This window comes from Psittacula echo (assembly GCF_963264785.1).
Source record: "Psittacula echo genome assembly, chromosome: 3".
In the NCBI taxonomy this organism is placed as follows: Eukaryota; Metazoa; Chordata; class Aves; order Psittaciformes; family Psittacidae; genus Psittacula; species Psittacula echo.
The window spans coordinates 73,977,832-74,001,319 of record NC_137736.1 but is presented as its reverse complement, the minus strand read 5'-3'; the positions used below and the strand labels follow the sequence as shown (position 1 = coordinate 74,001,319).

Genomic DNA, 23,488 nt, shown 5'->3' with positions numbered 1-23,488 from the left:
AGCTCCATATAATGATCATCAGTCCACATCAAAGTCAGCTTAGTGAATGGCAAGCCTTTCTCCTTCAAAGCATTTCTGAATCACAGCCTCCAAGAGAGTAACTCACTTCATAAGAGAGTCCCAGAGATTGACACTTCCAAAACTTTCCAACTGGTAAGAAAAAACCAAAAGCTTTCTTCCCATTTCTCAACAAAGTCTGTCACCACTAATTTATTCATGTCTGACAAATGCTCTGAAGAAGCAATGTGCTAGACAACAAAAAATACAATCTATCATTATTATGAATTTTATCTGTTATTAAACATGGCTTTGTAACTTCTACAAAAGGACTACATGTATTTCCTAGACTATGGTCAGCAAATAATAATCACAAGTAAACTTGAGTTGTCAAAGCAACACAAAACCCCTCCAGTTTATACTTAGTATGTTCTTTTTTTAGTCTTTTTACATATTAACTTAAGAAAGTAAATAGGCAACTGAAACATGCTAGTAAATAGTGTAAATTGGTGGAGGGCATTTTACTTGCTAAAGTTTGGAAAACACACAGTCCTCTCAGAAGAATATAAACAGTTCCAAGTATTTGTTAACTAACAACAAATTAAGAGTTCTGAATTTACAATGAATTAACAGGACCCTAAAAATGCCATGAGGGATATAAATAAATTTTTAATACATTTAAACCCCAAAATCTAAAAGAAAAATTAAATGTAAAATGTTATTTATAGAAAGGGACTTATTTCTTGTAATTTTAGCAAGTCGTCATGCAATTGTCTACACTGTAACTAGACAGTCTCTAGTTCTGCTGTTGTAAAGGGAGATTATAAAACCTCCCTTAATATGAACACAGAGGGAAACTCACTAGGTGCAACTCATCTCAACAGACATTCAAAATCACCCAGACAAATTACACGCCTGAAGAGGCTATTTTTTTTATGGACTGTAAGTGGTGCTCCAATTGCTTGCTAAGGTATTAATGTTCTAAGATAATTAAGAAGAATCCCACCCTTAAGGCCTCATGTCACAACCATGAAAAGGAACCAAGAGGTGAAAAGGAAGAAATAAACATTACCAGGTTTTCAACTTCAGCACTTTGTCTAACACCCCACTGGAATGTTCCCATGAGGGTGATTGCATAGGACAGCGCCAAACCAACCTGCCCCGCATTCAAAGCTGCACAACAAGGAAAGAAGAGAATCAAATCAATACACTGGTAATTACACAAAATCCTAGTTAACTTCACTTTCATGAGGTTGCTTACATGGTGGAAGCATCACAACCAGGATTCTGTTTGGTTACACCATACTTGCCATCTGCGCAATGAGTAGCTCCAGGCAGAACAGCTACTTCCTGCATTTTTTTAGGTACGTTTTAGAAATTGTCTGCATTTGAAAAGATTGTCGCAATTCTCCTTGGCCTGTCATTTTATCTAAAAAATGAGGTTCAGTCTCAAGACCATACTTACGCAGCTTGTTACAGTCGCCCCTACCTGGCTGAACATTAGTAACTTTTCACTTTTTTTCTAAGAGAATTAGATCAGCCCCTAAATTTAAGCAAAAAATTAGTGTAAAATTATTTCAAAGTTACAAACATTTTTACATCACTTTGCACTCTTGTAAGTGATCAGATAAAATAACAGGACAGAATACTTCTTCCCTTGTTTATATAAGCATTCATGGTGTTCAGTGGGTCTACTCTCGCGAAACAAATGAATTCTGTCTGGCCCAATATTAAGCATGGTTGTCCTCTGACTTACTTGAACTTTATTCTGGCACAGCTCTATTGACTTCAAGAGAGCTACTCCTTATTCAGAGGCAAAGAAAAAATTTGGGACCATTGTTTTGACTTGTCTTTTTGCATTCTAATAACATCAAACTCAGTTTAAGATTTTCAGTGTTGAGCAGCACAGAGTAGTCAAATTCTAAAACACACATGCATTTACAGAACTTATCCAAAGGAAAAAGAAAAGAAACAAAACCAGCAAATTAGCACTAATTTTCATGTCCAAGATAATTACTTCTTCCTTCATATTTTAGATGACTATCTTCATTCTAGTACATCTAGCCCAATTATATCCTGGATGATGCATACACTAATGGCAGTTCATGAGTGACAGTGAATATAAAATGTATTATTACCAGGCAATTTTCTTTCTGGAACTGGCCCATCCTGCTGAACCAAGATATCATAAGAGTATCCCTAGAAATTTTAGCTTGCCTTTTGGCCTACTGTGCCATGTGTAGAAAGGAAGAAAGTTGTTAAGAAGCAGCTCCATAGGTGTTTCAGTACATAAAGCAAAGGCTTGTAGGTGCCCCGTTCCAAAAAAAAATAAACCAAACCAAAGGTGCGGAAGAAGATTTATGTGTTCTTATTGGTCTGAATCTCAGAAGTGAAGACTACAGATCTGCTAGTTTGTTTGCACATTGGGGGTGATGGCACATGTATGCCTAACCCCGGAAGATGTCTGAACTGCCTCCAGTATTTGCAGGGAAGCAGACACAGCCCCAGTGCCCCAGACCGAGGAAGAGATCATGATCTAGAAATAAATATTTAACTTAATTACAGCCCTTAAACAATTAGAAACAGCAATTTATGAGAAAGAATTAGACATTACTATACATGGTAATTACTGGGTGAACTTTTGCTAACATCTGTACTTACTTTTGGCGAGAACCACGGAACCAAAAGCAACCACTATTACAAAAATGGCACAGATGGCATCCAGACGTACAGCAAACCATCTCGAGGTTGTCAAAAATAGAAACCAGGCCTCTAAAGTGTATTTTACAAAGACATAAAACCAGCGGATTATTAGAAAACTGAGCTGTATAATTATCAGTAATGTTAATATAAGTTGTTAAAAACCCTCCAACATTGCCATCTTCAAGTGCATGATCACCATGGACTGATGGTGATCAGAATATTGTCCAGTTTTCCTGAAATGGCCTCATCTAGTTTTCACACTATTAGCAATCACAATAGCAACCACAGCTAGTAGAACATACAGTAATAAGGAGAAAAAACTTACAGCCTGAAGTATGGTCCATTTATTTGCAGTGGAAGCCTTTTTTTAAACTCTAGTGGATTCAGGAACCTTATACAAAAGCAGAAGTACAACTACATTTGGTGTAGCTGCACTACCGTCCACAGGCTTTTAGCTAAAACATATCACAACACAACTGTCAGAGCCAAGTGTTTAGAAGGCAGCTGCAGCTGGTTAAGCTCCCGTAAGAGCTACTCTATACAGCCAGAGGAGCTACAGAGCTATGCAAGTGACTAAATGCATGTATTCACTCTCGGTGAAGCTCACAGGTGGACATCCCCACTGCGCACTCACATCCAGGTGTCCAAATTTGGTGCTAAATTCCAGTTCAGACAAACATGCTACAGTACAAGATACAGGGGATAGCAGGAAAAGACACTGCAATATAGAAGGCAAAATGTTTGATTCAGGGCCAAGACCAGAAGTAGCCATAACAAAATACGGCATTATTTATTGCTTAGGCTGCAATTGGATGAACTGTTCCAGCTGCTACTTAGTCACAGCAGAAGGTTACCATTCCAACCCTTTCTTTATTGTTCATGTTGGCGCCATGGACAGTAGGACTGAGTCCACCCTCAGCAAGTTTGCCAACAAAGCCAAGCTCTGTGGTGCAGTTGACACACTGGAGGGAAGGGGCATTGACATGCTTGAGAAGAAGGGCCAGTGTGAACCTCATGAGGCTTAACAAGGCCAAGCACAAGGCCCTGCACCCTGGTCAGGGCAATCCCAAATACAGGCTGGGCAGAGAATGGATTGAGAGCAGCCCTGAGAAGACTTGGGGGTGTTGGTTTGCAAAAAGCCAAATGGTAAAATGACCAGGCTACATCCAGCCCACCTGCAGTGCTGTGTACAACTCTGGGGCCAACAACACAAGAAGGATGTGGACCCGTTGGAGCAAGTCCAGAGGAGGACCATGAAGATGATCAGAGGGCTGGAGCACCTTTCCTATGGAGACAGGCTAGGGGAGACCTTACAGCCACCTTACAGTACCTAAAGGGGCCCTACAAGAAATCTGGAGAGGGACTTTACACAAGGGCATGTAGTGACAGGACAAGGGGGAATGGCTTTAAAAGAGGATAAATGTAGATTAGATATTAACAGGAAGTTCTGTACTGTGCGGGTGGTGAGACACTGGCACAGGTTGTCCAGAGAAGCTGTGGCTGCCCCATCCCTGGCAGTGTTCAAGGCCACGCTGGACATGGCTTTGAGCACCCTGGTCTAGTGGAAGATGTCCCTGCCTGTGGTGGGCGGGTTGGAACGAGATGATCTTCAAACCCAAGACACTCTATGACTCTACAACTGCTTGTTGTACACTCCATGCTAAAGATCAGCGCTATTTCCACTCTTTCAATGTTTCTCAGCCCAGCGCTGGGAAAGATTCAAAGTAAAGTAATCTTCCTTTTACATATAAATGGAAGAGGTAAGTCTGATTTTAAGCCGGATCATTTTGGATAACCAGATAATGGACTGCTCAAATCAGCCAGTGGAACTCCATGTAAGTTCTGGAGGACAGCTGAGGATGACAAGAAAGAGAGGATGACGAGAGATGGGTAAGGTCCAGAGTTGGTAACCTCTTAGTCAAATCTACACCAACTCTGGCTGCATATGCCCAACCACATGTTTAGGAGCTGGTTTCATTAAACAAGACATTTTATATGGTCTATGGACAGTTATATGCCATTTTGTTGCTCCTCCCACCATGCACCACTGTGAAAAGCCTATCTTTTTGGTAACATCCTTGCAGGTATAGGACAGCAGCTATTAAATCCTCTGTAAGCCTTCTCTTCTGTGAGTTAAACAAACCCAGTTTCCTCAGTCTCTCCTCATAGGGAGATGTCTCCTGTTAGTCCCTGACCATCTTAATGGCCCCTCCACTGAACACACTTCAGTTTGTTAGAGTGTCTCCTGCATCTCGGAGTCCAAAACTGGATGCAGTATTCCAGATGTGGGCTAACAAGTGCTGAGGGGGATAATCACTTTCCTCCTTCCACTGGCTGTGGTCCTGTTAATTCAGCACAGATGTTGCTGGCTGCCTTTTCTACCGAGGCACACTGCTGGCTCAATCCCTCAAAGGACCAAAAACTACATACATGCTAAACAACCTATTATACCTCAAATACTCTGGTGGAAAAAGACACCAAGATGAAGCAAGTAGGTAGACAAAAGAATGCAACTGTACGCACAGAAGCTTGATCTCAAAAGCAGGTTCCTGAACTGCCCAGGAGGGGAGATACTGACAGTTTTATTAGAGAGATGCATAAAATCGATCGGAAAACAGTGCATTTGTGTTCCTTAGATCTGACCTTAAAATACAAGAAAATATTTCTTCTAAAGGTTACAGTTTTATAGTGAAGCTTTTATACACAGTTTATTGACTAAAGATGTCTTTTACTAAAAAGCTTAAGAAACAACTTTGTGTTCCCTCGCTATCAGCTGCTGTAACATTGCTTTGGTCAGATAACTAGTGACGTGAAGATAATAAGAAATGGGGAATGCAAAGCTAGGGGTGACTCCCCAGAAGATACGCTCCCCCAATAGCAACTTACTGGGCTCTACACAGAGCTCAGTGTGTGCAATTCTACAGCCTGTGGTAAGCTGTTCTTCAGAAAAGATCAACTGCTCTGGTTTGAAACCTTAGAAGTCTGTAAATTTTAAAAAAGCCACAGAACATACTTGTATGTCTTATGACAAAGGAAATACAAGATCTTAGTTAAGAAACACACTATTGCAAACTTTAATTCTGCTGCATCTTGAAAAACACTATAAGAGAGAACATCTCATTGACAGAAGGCAAAGAATCACAATGCAAACCTCAATTGTATAAGTTATGCTTGCAGAATATTAATATTTTACGCCTTCTAGTCATGTTAATACCATATATTAGATTTGAGCCCTGAAATCTCCTCAAAGTAAAAAAGAAGTGAGATTTATGAAACTTTTCCAAGATGATTAATAATAATCATCTCTGCCTATTCCTAGCACTCTACTTAGTATTAAATGCTTCACAATAGAGCTTGTTCCTTCACCCTACCCCCTCTCTTTTTAAAGATGGAATCCAAGAAAATGTCAAAAATTATTCTTTAAATATTCTTATCAGGCATACTTTAAATTGTTTATCTTAGACATTGTTAAAACATGCGCGTGGCTATCTCAAATCGTATTACAGGCCAAAGTAAACTCTCAAAATCTAGACAGATAGGAATGTTTTTGTTCTAATAGAGAAATTTTACCCTGAAGAGACAAATGCACAGCTCCTACTGAGTTTAATGCACATTACACACATGTTGCTGAGGGCGTAAGATATTTCCCTCCTACAGAGCGAAGATTTGATTTTTCATGTCAATTCATCACAAACCTGAGTGGAGGTCTTGGTGTGCATCAAATAATTTTTGAAATCTTTCCTCTGCTTTCAAAGCCCGAATAGTCCAAAGTCCCTGGAGGGATGATGACAAGTGGGAGAACACTGGACTTCTAGCTATAAAGGGAAATAAGAATAACTTAGCAATAGCTGAAGGACAACATTTAATTCTTTTTGTACCACACTAATCTTTAATCCTACTACTTTGTATTTAACCACACAAGTTACTGTACTGCATCCTCTTAGAATAAATATGCACTATTTTTAACCATAGTCCTCTTACTCAATTAGGACCAGTCAGACAGACAGGCATATTAATTTATACAAAAATGTCTTACGTTTTTAACAATAGCTGTCACTGAAGAAACTCTTTGAGGTTTATTAATGATACGAGGCACCCATGTTTGTTATTCATAATGCTTAATATTTCATATCATAGTGAAGCTACAGTCAAGCACAAGAGCCAGATTAGGTCAGAAACACCATTAGTCTGTGCATGCAAGGTCTGAATGACCAGCAACTTAGCATGTTCTGAACTAGCTTAACTTACAGATAGTAAAACTGACATACCCAAAGTTTATCATTATGCAAAACAGGAGCTAAGCATGTAATTCACTAGTTGAACCAAAGCAATAAGGAAGTTATTTGCATAGAAAAGAAAAAAATCCTTGATGGATTGTCTATAAAATACTAGCATTTCACATAATAATAATCAGGCTTCGAGCTAACATTATGTCCCGCCAAACTACATACTTGTGGATTCTAGACGTTTAATATCTCTTGAAGTGTCTAAGAAATATCGTCGAAGAAAAATGAAAAGAATAAATAGTGGAATTAAGGGGATGAGTATCCAAGGAATCACTGCCACAGCCACAGCCACCACACCAAAAATCTGTAGGAGAGTCTGCAGCACAATAGAAACAAAATAAAAAACTCTTTGCCAGAAGAACTTAATTTAGAACAAGTATAAAACTATGTAACACTATTGAAACACTTAAATATTTAAACATAACTACCAAATTTAAGAGCTGATGCATTGTATAACATATAAGCGACATCTATTTTTAAGCAACTTGAAGAATTTACAGTAATACCAAATCTGACTGATTGTGCAGTTTATGGTTTTCTTCCACATTACTTGTTTTTTAAGAAACATCCTTACAAAACCGGTTGACTGAACATTAGCGTGTGTCTTTGTGGACTATTCTGTGACCGCTGTAACAAAGTAATAGATGATTAATGGGCAACTAATCTTTAATGGACCCAAGCTATCCAGTGAATCAGGGATATGCTTTTCACTCCAGGTAGAAAGAAACTGTTCAAAGACTGACTTTCAGTTGAAAGACCTGACAGTTGGAAGAGCTTTCAACACAGACTTGTAACTTGCGTATAAAAAACTATGTCCCATTTAGAAAGAAAACCCAGTATCAGAGAAAGTGAGCTTTTTCATCCCAAAGGCCAGCATTGGGAAATGTTACAAATAAGAAAATGTTAAACACTGCAAGAAGCGTCACAAGACGCTAGTTTTGACAGGTTTACTTTAGCATATGAGATTCAGGCTGGGGTGAACCTGAATTTACTCTTAGAAAACTAGATACAATGTGGAATGAAGCTTTGTGGCTTAGGACAGTGGATCCTGGCCCAGCCTCCTGAATTAAATCTTCCATTCCCTGCAGACCACTTCACATCCAACTTCCAGTTTGAATACACTACGAAAAGCATTATCTGCACACAGATTTCTTTCAGAACACCAGCTGTGTATGTATGTACGTACGCCACACTGAAATCAGGGTGCATGCGGCCTTTTGCTCCTTAAAAGAAGAAGGGAGGGGAAAACTCCACCATACATAAAAAAACTCGCCTTGTACAAACACCACCCAACTGAAATTTTAGCTCAACACTAAGTTTCTGTATGATTTTCATTAACAAATTCCCTAGAAATGACAATATTTTCTAAAAGGTCTGTATTTTATGGACTCTAGAGGAGCCACCTTCTTCACCATCCCTTTCGACGTACAAGTAAGATTCCAGCTGAATTTTGTGGTCACCTGATTTCTGGATCCCAAAAATTCGTTAGTGGCCACTGGGTCCCAAGAATGCATGCATTACAGCAAAAAGGCTTCCATCCCTTCCTCTGTGCATCAAGTTGGAGAAGTTAAGCTATATGTCAGCTAAGGTCAGATATCAGAGAGCTACCTGGACTTCCAAAAACTTTCAATGGTAGCGCCTGTGAAACACTGCATTTCCTGTTGTGCTTCTGGTAGCCACCCTCACCCCCCTCCCCTCCCCATGTTCTAAAGCCAAACCAGGGCACAACTCTTTCCCCTACATCTGTTTCTTTTAGTCTTCTTGAGGCTTCTTTGACTTTACCCTAGTTTCACCTGATAAAACAGCAAACCCGCACACCTTACACATTACGACTGCATGAGTCGGCACAATTTAGTCTTTGGCTCTAGGCAAGATCTTGTCTCATGATAGAGGATTTATCAGTGTAAAGCCCTGCATTTCATAGATCCTGAACGCACATTATAGGGTCTCATAAATCTGTCATGGAAAGCAGCTATAGAGTAGGTACAGGGTAGGAGCTCTCAAGGAAGCTGCATTACCACTATACTACTCATCTGTGGGTTAAGGTGCTGATGGCATCATGCTGTCTGACCTTCTAGATAAATGCAGTAGATTGTGAACATTTTACCTAGATTTCATAATGAGGAGGTAAGGTAGCAGCAAGAGTGCATGGTATTTCACTTGCATCAATTATGCACATGCTTATGTCAGCACAAAGCAAAACAAAGCACCCTGACTCCTCACTAGCACTGCTGTCAGCCCTTTTCTACCTTCTACTTCTCCTGTGCTCCTTAAAACCTTGTAAACATACTGAATTTTTACTGTGGGATGAGGAGAAAGGAAATAACGATTCCTGACCTCCTCCAAATTTTCTCCTGTCTAGACCACTGTTTTCCCTAGCTGTTGTTTCTGCCAAGCCTGTCAACCATCCACACACTAGCTAATTTCTAAAGACTCCCTCACCTCCATCCTCACCAGCAAACGGAGACTGAAGTCCGTTCCTTCCTTCTGACAACTTACTCCCCAGTCAGATTTATACACCTGCTGCCTTCCCCTTCTCCCTCCATTACATCCTAGACAGTCACACTGAATTACTTCTGACTCCTTATACCATCAGCCGCAAACCTGAAGTGAAGCGTTGAGGAAGGTGCTTTAAGGAGAAGAATTCAAGAAGAATAAATGCTCCTTAACAAAAAATAAAGAAGCCAATCTGAACTTTTAGTAAGGATAATCTACAATATGTTGCAAAAAGCTGGTGGGGATGGAAGTGGGAGTAGAACTATTAGGATCCAGCTCACGTAAACAAAGCCTTGCTACGGCAAAAATACAGGGAAGGAAAAGATGGTTAGGATGACTAAAGTAAAAATCTGACACCGCCTTTGGAAGGAATTTTAGATGAGCCCGCACCACCTTATCATTATAAAAATTTATGATAGGGTGGATCAGTCATGTGTGTTGTTTTTTTTGAAAACCAAACGTGCATACAAATTAACTCTTAATGAAGTAGTCTGAAAGCCAGACACAACCATTTGCAGACTGTAGTCATGTAGTTACGGTGTGAGGTAAGGTAAAGGTTCTAGCTCCCGAGTTTCACAAGAGACAGCTAACCTCTTCAGTTGGAGACTGCCCCAGCTGCCAGCAGGTTCCCCGTGCGCAAGCTGGAGGACCCAAGGTAATCAGCAGGCTGATGATAATGATAACATGAGTAGTCTGACTGCTCTTCTCTCTGGAGACAAGCAGTGAGCTAGGTGTTTGGTCTGCACAGCAAGAAAAGCTCAGGACTGGGCATCTAGACCTTGTCCAGCAGAATCAGCTTACAATTAAAAGTTGCATCCAAAGGCTAAGCAGGCAAAAATTCCCTACATAAAAGACATACAGCCTACAGAATCAGCACCTTTTACTGTATTTCTTAATCTCCACCTTTACAAGTCTTCTGTAATGACTGTGCAGAAACTAATAGCCAAAGCTTTTTTAAAAGGGAGCCAATTAATTACATTTGATATCTGCACAGTATTGGAACCAAGGCCATCTTACACAAAAGACAACAGATGCACACAGTACTGAGACTGAAAAGACCTGGATGGAGAAACCTAATTTGCTTCCCAATGGAGCCAGATTGTCCACCTTCAAATTTGCTTTTGTTTCCCTGGAGAAACTATCCTCTCCGACTCACAGACTGCACATACCCTAGAGTACAAAAAAACAGGTGTGCTGTTTCTGTTGAAGTCTTCCTCTTGCTGGAAAAAATGCCAAGCGATTTCCCTCATGCTTTGGTCAGTCACTCTGGTATTGATTTTCCTCAGGAAATCTCCTGTCTTACTGGAGGAAGCATACCCTTCTATAACCTCTGGGGAAGTGAATGCTCTGATCAGCACATTCGGTTGTGAAACGTGTGTTTTCCCTTTATCTTCTGATGACCTACATATTCCTCATTCTTATAAGCGCTGAGCGATATCCTGGAGCTTCTGTCTCAAACAGGTCTTGATCTAGGAGAACAAGGTGTTCTTGTACCACAAACACACAACTGAAAACCATCTAATGCGAGTTAAAGAAACAGTAAGAAAAAAAAAAAAAACAAACAACCAAAAAACAAACCAAAACCCCGAAAAACCATAGAAATCAAAAGCTGTAAGCTATACATTTATCACAAGCTTACATGTATCAAAAGTTATAAGCCCTTCCCTTTGTTTGCAGAAACCGTTAACATTCATGTAATGTTAAAAATCTTACGACAAATTGTAAGACATTTGAAGTCATTTAATAAAGTTGACAGCAGAAAAATGCAAAAGCAAGACCTAGAGTTCAAGGTGTCTCATAAGAATGTCTGCCCTTCCATCCCACAGATCACTGCCCCTCTGTTCAGTTATACCCTGAGCTCAGTATTTCAAATTTGGCTGAAGTAAGTCTTTGAAAAAGGCATCTAGCCTTCATGTACAACCCCATTTTGAACCCCTCAGGTCTGCTGACACTTTGCTCCAGTGGGTACTTAAGAGTCCTTTATGTCCTCATGAAAGTATCCCGAAAACTCTCTAATGAGCTCCATGGAATCAGATACATCTTCTTCCATAACTAAAAAAGGAGTTTTGTGGAGGTTTTCTGTCTGTTTTTTAAATGGACCTTATAGTGCATTTCAGCATCTCATAAAATATACACATAAAGGGTACAACACAGTTGGGTGTCTGTAAGTTCCTGGTGTGCTCTGTCATCCACATGGGTTTGACAGCTATGATATAGGACCATAGGAACCACACTATTCTGGACTTGCAGCCAGTGACCTGGTAGGATCTCTAATGAACAAGTGGAGGCCAAGGGATGGGATTTGAGACTCAGAAACCTGAATATGGGAGTCTACATGTGACTTATACAGTGAAACTCCTGTCCTAGTTTAGCTTAGAAAGTGATTCATGTAAACTTTAAGTGGATATCTGGTGACCCTACGGCTGTCAAAAGAGTCCACAAATTGTATTGAGCAGATGTACTCTGACTACAGCAAAGTAAGGATCTAAAGCCCAACAAGGAGATAACTGAATTTTGATGACTGAATCTGCAGCCAAATCCCACCCAAGAACTGCAGTGTTCCATGACTGGTTTTACCAGTATTTAGTCAGAAGTCCAATACACCAATCCTGCTCCCACCCCCAGCTCCTACTCCTTGGACCCCAATATATGCACTCCCAAGTCTTATATTAGCCCATGGACACTGACATGAAGCCATATGGATTTAATAATAGCAACAGCACATACCCTGGATTTCAAGTTTGCAACCTTGACTTCATTAACTCAGGGCACTCTCAGTCAGGCTGTGCTGTCTGAAGCAAAGCCAGGTCAAGAAACTACAAAACCCCACTCTGTTCATACTTGCTTGGCATCACCTTTCCTCCTCCTCCTCCCCTCCCCCTTACTAAAACTATTTCCTCGTTCTCTGTGCCAAGTAACTGCATGCACAATCAATCCCTAATCCAGTTCTGACATTCTCTTTTTCCTCGAACACTCTACTGTATTTTCTAACATGCTTCTACAAACTGGACTGTCTGGACTGACAGTCCTGCAGCTCTGTTAAAGCACAACTGCACAGGCTGCTGGTTACACTGGCACACCAGAGGACAAGCTCCTCTGGGGAGAAGCTTCATTGCAATGAGCAGATCAGAGTGATAAACATTTCACTCGGGCCAGATGCATCCAGAGCAGCATATCGAACTACACTACACATTTTTTGCTGGTTTTGTCCTTGATTACAAAAAAACCCAGCAAACATCCAAATAGAAACCATTTACCTTTGTACCGCAATCCTTGGACATAAACAGCTCTACTTTGTTTTACTCACTTAAAGTGCCTGAGTTGAAGCGTGTAGTCTTGTCTTTAAACTACATTTTTAATGAAATTTATGGGTTTTCTTTTGGAACTGGTTAAAGAAAAGGACATATGGCTGTTTATACTGTTGCTTGCCTCAAACTGTCAGGAACAGATTTGGCTTGAGAAAAAAAGCAATAAAGACTCAGGAGTACTAGATAAGAAATGCTGCACATAACTCCAATATTTAAAAGACATCTCGGATGTTGTTCTTTTCTGAAGCAACCAGTGACAGCAATCTTTGACAGGAATGGCAGCTCTCAGTCAGTGCTAATTCAGCTTTAGGAAAACGTGCATCCACAAGAAAACTAGGAGTACAAAGACAAGACGACCAATGGACTGAAAGAGGGAAAAAAAGGCACAGCTGGGAAAGAAATGAAAACTGTAATTTCAGATAAACTGAGTGAAAGAAAAAAGGGAACTAAATGCTGCCAGCTCTAAAAGCTTCAAAACCAACAAGCTTGTCTTATCTCCTATAAGACACCCTCTCCTCTTCTGCATCCTGCTAGTTGCAATTAGTCGGCAAGAGGTTACCTAACTAAATCCATATGTCACTGCAAGTGGCCTGAATGCATGTCAGATATATCACAGAAATGTATCTGAAATTCCCAATCACATCCTTAATGCCAGTACCTTCTATTTGCTCTTGTCTCTTTAAGATAGTCTTTCTGTATCGTTTTTTCAAGCAAACAAGCATATACTTAGTTCCTCAGGGCAAATGTTTTTAGTGCCACCAACATGCTCATTCATTGACTTGGCATGCATTCTGCCATTAAGTTAGAAGCCTTAATATTTGTTTTGAGTTTTGTGGCAAACTGTGTCCAATTGTTCTGTAACAAGTGACCTTATATTAAAAAGGGTGTTTTCTTTAATACATTGGCACTGCCACTATTCTGTTGTATTTAAACAGCATCCTATCATCAATAATCTCTTAAGTCTACAACAAAGGCTAGAAATAGGCCTCCTGGGCACCCTGGGCCAAGAGGCTTAACTAGCTTATGCAGGTCTCAATCCCAACAGAAGTTCTCAAAACTCACAGCCCATACGTTGTCTGAGACTTCCAGATATTGATGCTTTAGAGATCAAGCCCAAGACTTCATGATTCTGCCAGACACTCAAAGTACTTGTCATTTAAAGCTCTGTATTACATTCCTACATCATATAGAGGTTATTTTCCTTTTTATAATGGATTATCTTCACTCATGAAAGAAATTAGTTGCCAGGGCCCTTTGGCTATGGTAGTAAGTTACTTGCAGCTAATACAGTTTTTCCATGAAAAACCAAGCTTTTAGCAGAACCAAAGATATGGCCTCTACTTACGCATCTCTATTTGCAGTTCCTGTTCATACACCTACTGTACATGGAAACCAATACTGTCACACAAAAAAGGACAGTGCCAACTGTCCCATGGATGTCTGTGGACAATGTATTTTTCTATTTTATGAGCAATAAAAACCTGAAAAGGAACTTTAATTTGATTTTCTCAAATGCTTTTCTTCTGTTGCACCTTGTGCCCACTAGGCACTTCTGCACAAAAGTGTTCTCAGTGATTTGGGCAGCAAGGCCCCAACTTCGCAATGAGGATCTATATAAAAGTGTGAGTTCCTCTTCTTAAGGTTGTAGGAAGTTAGTTAAACCTTTATTCTGATCTGCCTATATAAATCATGTAAAAAGTTAACACATTTTTTGTTGTTCAGCAGTGCTAAGTTGGTTGTCATCTCTTGTAAATATATGCAGTCCCTATATTCTTACAGCTATATTCTGACACTGTTCTTTTACCAAGGAAAAAAAAAGCACACAGACACACACAAACTATTCACATAAACTATAGTGCTTTTTGTACTGTGACAAAGATGTTACATGTTCCTGTGGAACACCTCAGATGCCAAGCACGATTTTACATGGTTGCTTGAGGAAACAGCATTAACCAGAGAGTGTAGAACATGCACACACACATGCTTTGCTTTCTGAACAACTCTTGCCAGAACCTGCCTGAAACAGTACAGAAAAATGTCTGGCACCACCCAACCCTCCCAGAAATTACTTCTTCTCAGGTAGCGGAAAGCATCCCTTTCCATTGTAGTAATTCAGCGGGTTTGTGACTCCAATATCCCCCACCATTGCCAAGTGTGGCCACTCTGTTGGCTGTTCCACTTGCTTTAAGATTCCCAAAGCAATGCATTTTTTTATCTCCTCTATTAATCCCTACTGCCAAATAACTGATAGTTTTAAAGGAAAATAAAGAATGGCTTGGCAATTTCTGCTCCCCTCCTACCTCTTAGAAGTCATTTCCAAAACTCTTCCCAGGCTACATAAGCCCAAGACATCCCCCCTGAACAGAGACCCTGATGAAATCAAAACATTTGATTCAACAATGGGTACTTTTCTCTTTAGAACTACTACAAATGGTTTATTTTCTACTTAGTTCTTTGCTCATATGCTTAGCACTTTATCAGCAGATGCCGATTCACCAATATTTGTCCTCGGTCTTACCCCACTAACAATCCTTCTAAAAGCAGTTTTTCTCACAAGCGGTAATTCTTGTTTCGTCTTGGGTTCCCCCCCACCCCCGCCCCACAGAAGGTGCATACAGACATAGAACAAAATAAACAAAAAACAATAAACATCTCACTGGTTTCAGGCTATTAGATTGCAGGAGACTTTACAAGCTGATACAAAATGACATCATAAATAGGTAGTAAAAGAACTGGAAAGGGATAGGTGTTTTGACACCCCCAGTACAAAACTGTGAATGCTGGAGTACCAAACAGGGAATGGACCACAAAAAGCAGCCAGGTTCTCATGCCCTCGCCAAACAGCATTTCCTATTGCTACTGCTGGAGAAAGACCACTGGCCTAGACAGACCACTGCTGTGACCCTGCAGGACATTATTCAGTGTTCTTATGGTCTAACCTATTCACTTATTTGCTAAAATACTGTCCACTGTTCCTGTGAGGGATTCTCCACAGCTCATGATGAGATCTTCACCTTTCCATTCACGCTGTGTCCATGTTTTTCCCAGTTTTTCTAGATGTCTGGCAGAATCTTGCTTACCGCAGATTCTGCTGCCCCATATGTCGCAGTTTTGCAAACTCTGTCTCGGAGCTATTTGCACTTTCCTGCCCCAGCCCTCTAGTCCTCCATGGCCATAATGCCAGAGCAGCACTGCATCCTCCCCAGGAATACCTCATTTTCAACTGCATGACCTTTTCTGCTCAGCCAAGTCTAATTGTTTTGCCAGAAGTCAATTCTGGGTCTTTCAGTAACTTTAAAAGCTTTGTTCTACATTTGAACTGTGGGCTCTTCTGTTAAAAAAAGTATCAGCTCTTCAGTAACACAGCTCTTCAGTCTTACAGCAATTAGAATCTTTTAAGCACTTTAGTATTTGTTCTTGCTATTTAAAATACACTATTCATATATTTATTTTTAGGTGGAATGAAGTAATGTTCATATTTCATAAGTTCCACAGTGGCCCTTCTGCCCCAGTAAAATAAAAACTATGAAAAATGAAGGACTACAGCACCAGCTATCCTGAAAAACAGAACTACCTTCTGTTCTTTTCTGGCCATACTCTTTCACAGCAGATATGCAAAAAATGCTTTTCAGTCTGTCTTTGGGTTTTTTTCCTAACTTCCCCTGAGCTTTGCCACTCTGATAGGGCTACAAAATACTACTTTCCTAGTAAAAATAAACTCCTGGCTGGTAATTCTTCAGTACTACATTCTGCTCAGTGATCACCTGGCTCCGGGAAGCTTAACAGTGGCCTGACGCTTTCAGCAGTCATATTTTAACTAACCAGCACCAGCTTCTCACCACCACCATTCACATTTCACCCTGTTCAGCCATGGTCTGCAAGTACCGAACCCAGTGGCATCTCAAGAAGTAAAAAGAAACTTCCTTGGTGGAGAACAAACATTATTTACTGTGGCAAGCATATGCTTATTGGTAATTTGTTACAAATTTGCTCGACGGACCATCAGGAAGACTTCTCACAAGTCATCATTAAGACTTTCCTTTACACGAACCATCAACAAAGACACTTTTACCAAAGTTAAGTAACTGATACCAGGTCTGACCCCAAAATCCAGACTTCCTATTAGTGAGAAAAATGAAAAATTATTTTTCTCAGTATTATGGTATTTTCCCAGTATAATGTTATGTTTAAGAGGAGGACAGACAACTGCATCAGGTACTAAAGTGAGCACATTTAGAAGGGAAAATCTAAACCCATTATTTTAGCATACGAGTTGCTTTCACAGTAAGACAGCTCTGCTTATTTAAACATTAGACTGATTTCAAAACCCAATTAAGAAAAACAGAAAGAAAAAAAGATTTAGGGATATAATTGTGGAAGAAAATGGATTCACTCAGCATCCTGTTCTTTCACAGCGCAGGAACAGTTATTATCGAGCCTGTGAAAGATCCTTCCTTTCTTAACACACAAACTTTTACTATGTCAAGAACGCAATCAAAGTGAACATTTTTTTTTTTTAATTATACAAAACTATCCTGTAATGCAGCTATAAAGCTTCTCAAAGACATGTGACATTCAGTTCCCAGCTGAACTCTCATCTTTTGCTGTATAAAATTACCCATACTGCAGCCTCTACCTTTTGATGAAGAAAGTCACAGAATCACAGAATGGTTTGGACTGCGAAGGACCTTAAAGGTCACCCAGTTCCAACCTCCCTGCCATGGGCAGGGACACCTTCCACTAGACCTGGTTGCTCAAAGCCCTGTCCAACCTCGCCTTTAACACTGCCAGGGATGAAGCACTCACAAGTTCCTTGGGCAGCCTGTTCCAGTGCCTCATCTGCGAGTTTTCAAATGAGCTGCAGAGTTCACCAGACAGCCATGGCATCAGTTTCAGCAAGAAAAAAGTTCTTATGTTCTGCATGAGATGTACACATAACCCTGGCAGCACATTCCTATGAGATGCAGGCTTTTTTTTTTTGCTAACGATAATTCCTTGTTCCACATGTTTGTTTTGAGCATAAATATGCATCAATGATTTAACACACACACACACACACACACACCAGCTATATCGCTTAGTAATTCAAATTACCTCCAAGTTGCTCCCTCCTTGAATCAAAAGTGAAATCTCTGGAAGTCCTTTTGCCGAACAGTGAAATCCTAATTTGTAAGCATGCATTCTCCTATCTATAGCATTCAGCAGTTTAAGGCAATCTAGATTTGTACTTATCACCATTTGGAACAGGACTGTTACACTGTTATGACTGACAGCAGAATTAGAAGACTTCTAGCTACTGTGAAGTGTTAGAAATGTTAATGATCTTCAGAAGTCTTAAGAATAATCATCAGTTTGAGCTACAGATAAGAAAGGCTGCAATAATGCTTAGAAACTCAGGTAAGTACCTAATAATAATAATAACAGTAAAGAAAATTTCCACTTTGGCACCAAAAGCAGAAGTAATATAATATAGAGACATGGACCCAAACGAAAAGAAGAAAACTGCATAACATAAGTTCACTGACATCAGAGTATTTCTTGGCCCTCTTTCAGAATAAGAAAGGCAACAAGAAAATATCTTCCAACAGATACAAAGAGCCCCAGACAAATAGAGTCTCTCTCTGGAACTTCTCCACCGTAACCAAAAGCGGAGAAATTTCCAAACCACACAGAATGGGGGCACATCACTGGACCTCCACACAACTATCCTGCTTTTTAGTAGCTGAAAATGTCTTGAGAGTAATCTGATAAAAGAAAACAGAGAAGCCAATTTGGAGAAGAGACTACTGAAACCTGACTGAAATTTGTATTTACAGGTTTCAATCCAACGTACCAAACTACTGCAAGAACAACTACATTTTTGTCTTCCTACCACTAAGCCACAATCTGCTTAAAATGTTAGAGAAATGACAAGGAAGGCTGCACCTCACAATGCTCATGTGCTCTAGAAAAAGAAACAGAGAAGAGAGAATTCCAGTAGGTGAAAGCTAGCTTTCTTTTTCCCCAAGTACTATACTCAAAACACCAGCATTCCACATGTCACTGAGAAAACAGAAGGAATAGCCCAATTACAAAAGTATTATCTACTTTTACCTTATAAATGGAGAAGTATGGGGAAAAAAAAGGAAAATAGTCAAGAAAAACAAGAAAAGCAGAAAAATGGTAACGGAAACATAAGGAAGCAAGATGACAAAATGTAATAAAACCCCATTTTCCAGTATTACTTTATCTGCTTTCCCATGTTAGATATGGGGTTGCATCTTAAAATCTTATTAATACTAAGAAAATACAAAACCTAAGAAGGTTACACATTTAATTTTTGTTACTGCAATGATACCTACAGCCTTGACTTTAATATGTGGAGAATGACATGCATACTTGTTCTTACAAAAATCCTACACGCAAATATAAATAGGGGGAAAGGATTCAGTTTGCTTACACATGACTGCTACAGTGAGAACAGACCTTTAGACTTCCCTAGAAAATGAAGGTCTGTGTATAAACAGGAATCCAGCTATCTGCAGTGACTCTAGACTTCACATGTTTTATCCCATGCACATACCATCAATCTGAGTAAATACGCAGTCCGCATGATGCAAGACACTGATCCTTACGTTCAAAGGAACCGATGACAGGTACAGCATAAAGACCAGCAATAGCTTTGGCATAGATTATCCCCACTGCTGGTCACCATCAACAAGACTAATTGGCTACTGGGACTTAACAATCAAGGCATTCAGGGACAGTGGAATGAAAGGTCAATAAAGAACTGCATTATTTAGACAAGTGTCTGTGCTAAACTCACAGCTCCTGCATGTTGGTCTGGGAGACACAAGTGCAAACCAAGCCTCCTCTCCCTCCTCAACCTCCCTCCCCCCTTTTTTCTGGGGAGAGAGAAAGTAGAGGGAAGGGGAAGAAGGATGATGGTGAAGACCAGGAAGGCAGGATGGACAGTTTTTACTTCATTCATTTAACAACAATGTGCATAACCTTCTGTATGTAAGCACATACAGAAGATATCAAATGACTATACTAAAAATTAGTTTTCATAACAGTAATAATTTTAACATTTTTGGAATTAAAATTCAAAAGTAACCAATGAAAAATATATACCACATTATTTTTCTTTACATTTTGACTAGTCTCTCATTATGCACTAGCAAAATGCACTGTAGCATGCTTCTTGGGAATGTGCAGTTAGAACATCAGTTCCATAGAGAGAAAGTTACATGAGATTTCAGTAGTCAAATGCCACCAGACAACTGTTAGGGGCTTTTTATTATTTTATTTTTTATTTAACCTCAGCACAGCTGCAGAATCTTGTGATCTAACCATCAAACAAAACTACCAGGACTCAGCAGAAGCAAAACCAAAAGGTGTCTCCAAGATACAGATGTCTGCTCTATGTACCAGGCTAAAGAGAATATGCTGACATGTAACACAGATCCCACGCAAATCTCACAGCTGTTATTTTCTGACAGCATATTTATGATTGTATTTTAGAAGCACCCATGCAAACACACAGAACACGCTACTATTAAATAAACAGAAATCTCTCTTAAAACTCACACATGCACGCATACATACAAGACCTGGCTAAAGTGGAATAAACAACACAACAACCCCCCAGAACCCCACCTCTCACAGAAATCACAAAATAACAATGTCATTGTTAAACTAAAAGATCCTGGAATTCCCTCTACACACTTTCCCTGGCATCTTCACATAATAAAATGCAGGGGTCAGTGGTACTGAAACAAGGGACGGCAGTTCCACTCTTGTGCACATACGAAAGCAAGTGACCCAAGCTATTATTCCAGTCTGAGGCACTTTTTGTTCCTAATATCCAGATGCAGCAGCTTTTATTTTCCTTTCTTTTTTTTTTTTTTTCCCTTGAAAAAAGAAATTACTGTGGACACCTCCTTCACATTTTCCTTTTCTTCAGCATTTTCACTTCATAAAGCTGCAGTCAATGTGTTTTGTGTGTAGTGAGAAGGGAATGGCACATTCAGTGGTGGTCTCAGTCGCAGCCTACATTGGTGGCTCAAGTAGTCTCAGGATTAGGTCTTTGTGTGTGATGAAAGGATATGAAAAGTCAGTTATTTAAGCTCAGTCAAGCTGTTGATTTTGGGGAGGAAAAAGGTTTTGCAATTCAGTTTTCCTCAATAAATCATTGCCCTTTTTCAAGATAGTTCACATGTTCACAGTGTTCTCCAGAAACAAAACAGATCATGATTTTTTCCCCCCTCAATCCAGCATAGGGTAAGAAATCAAAATGAAGGGGCCATCACACTAAGTTACTCAAATTCACTGGAAACAAAAGCAGAAAATCAACTCTGTTAAGAAGTAATAATATCACTGAAGAATTAAAAGGGCAAAAACTAGAGAGAAAACCATGCCTTTAAAATTTATCATAATAATTAACAAAACCAAAAAGAAGTCTGAAATGTATTTCACTGTCCTATATAATCTATCAGTTTACACTTACAATTTTCAACCAATAGTTTTATCAGTTTGGGTACTCATCCTGCATCACCCAAGAAGACCACTATTTAAAGATGTTAAGCCTCTGCACATCTATCTCAAGTCAAAGTGAGATTCAGGGACTAAAAATAAGCCTCATTTTCATGAGTTCTCAAAACCAGGGCATTCAAAATACTGGCCACTTAGGAACATCTGGGCTAATGTACATAAAATACTATTAAGGATATTGGATTCTTAATTCCCAATACTTCCCTGTTAAATTCTTTTATTCTGTTCCTCAGCTGACCTTTCCCCAAATTTATATAGTGTGTTTTATTAGTGCTGCTTTGAGCTAGACATTGCTATGCATTTTAACCAGGATATTTTAAACTACAAGCCCCACACCTACCAGTGAAGTCCACATCAACAGAACCTTGTACTCCCACAGAGCTCAAGGCAGGAGGAGGAACAACAGTTGGTTATAACACTGAGTAAATCAGCTGGTATTTTCAGAGAAGCCTAAGAAAATTAAGTAACAAAATCCCAGTTGTCTTATATGGCCCCTGACTTCCTTAACTCCCTTTGGACTTACTCATAGGATGATCAAATTTGTAACAAGTAAAGGGAGCATTTCTGCAATTATTTGGGTAGCTTTTTGAGGCTGCTGTCAGGCCTGCCCTCTGATTAAACTAACAAATACATGAATAAAGCACGTGTACCTACATGAAGTAGATTTTTAAGTCCTCTTAGAAAGTTCTAAAGCACTGTGATGGCCTTCACACAAGTGACCCTCCACCTGAGGAGATGGTAACTTAGTAGGAAAACACCTGCCACGAATCCTTAACTCAGAAAAAAGAGAGCAAGATGCAGAACTGAGGTTAACAGTACTACGTCAAGTAACTAAAAATGTTAGTTCACAAAAAACCCAAACACCATCTTCACCAAACAAGTTCATTCAGCTTTCTGACTATCTGAATCAACCCACAAACATTAATTACTACCTGATTTACAAACATACTGAGTGCCATATTTGGTTAAATAAATGAACATAGCATTGCTTTTTATTTTTTAGGAGATCTGGTATGGAACTTTACAGCTAGCCACACTCCATTACAGAAGACAAGGCCTAAGCTTAGGCTGCGGACTGTAAAGTACATATTTTTATTTCAATGACCTTTGAACTGGACTGTAAGCAAACAACTAAAGATAATCTCAGTTGCATTACCTAGCCTTGGTTTCTTTTCAGTTTCTATCCTTCAGATCTACCCACAGAGCCCTGTTCAACAGCCATGTAGTTGAACATAGCCATAAATGTGTTCTCATAAAAGAGACTTATTTTTTATTTATAAATCTTGTGGCTACAGCAGTAATTTCTACAAGAAAGACAGTCAACTGCACTAACATGGCATGTCTCATATACTGCTGAAATTCATAAGTTAAAAAAATGACTGCCTTGTTCTGGTGAGGACTGCCCCTCCTGCCCCCAGTCTCTTCAAAGTAGGTGTGCTATATTTTAGTGCACTTAAAAGCCAAGAAAGAAAGGATGGCATTCAAATTTAAAGGCAGTGAGAGCTGCCACTTTGGGAGTTATTGCAAAGCAACAGTTTTGCAATCTCTAGACAGATTTTCAGAATACACAAGGTCTATGATGCATTTTTGTGCTTGCCACGTACCTTTTATTTTTGCCATTAACAAGTAAGCGTACAGTAACTATCTACTATCTTGAAGAGAACCAACTGTTTCTTCTTCTTTGACTCAATGGAAGATGCAAAAAATTCAAGTCTTTTAGTTCAAAGAATTAATTTTCATCCAGTATAGCTGTCTAGACTCATCATGCTCATTATGACTGCAGTGCAGTGTATAAATCTTATTAGGCATTCTAAAAAGAACACTATCAATTCTTAGCATTGCCTTAAAATCTCTACTCAGTGCAACTATAAAATTTCAAAACTAGTAAATTTTATTTATTTATCTGTAGGTATTTAAATGGGCTGATCTTGTAGGTTTTGAGTGTCCAATCACACGGTGTTTATCTGTGCAGAAATAATATACTCACTTGCCAATATAGTAAAAGGGTGGAATGCTTCACAATGATCTTAGCAGTAACTCAGAAAAACAACCACTTCTCCAATGCAAATCCGCTCAAGAAAAGCTTCTACGCACAAAGTAAGATGAACCAGTTACTGCATTGTTTATTAAGTTTCATTTGATTTCTCCTGACAACCATTTAAACAA

At 39.5% G+C, this 23,488-nt stretch overlaps 1 protein-coding gene across 1 annotated transcript in view; it reads right to left on the bottom strand.

Annotated features, from left to right (window-relative positions):
• ABCC4 (ATP binding cassette subfamily C member 4 (PEL blood group)) overlaps positions 1-23,488 on the bottom strand; it is a gene marked incomplete at both ends in the record, with an annotated part of 149,712 nt that overhangs the window by 35,800 nt on the left and 90,424 nt on the right. The window contains 4 exons of the mRNA XM_080612854.1: positions 1,070-1,170; positions 2,659-2,769; positions 6,396-6,515; positions 7,152-7,302. Of these exons, the coding sequence (XP_080468980.1) occupies positions 1,070-1,170; positions 2,659-2,769; positions 6,396-6,515; positions 7,152-7,302 (483 nt within the window). The remainder of the gene's footprint in view (positions 1-1,069; positions 1,171-2,658; positions 2,770-6,395; positions 6,516-7,151; positions 7,303-23,488) is intronic.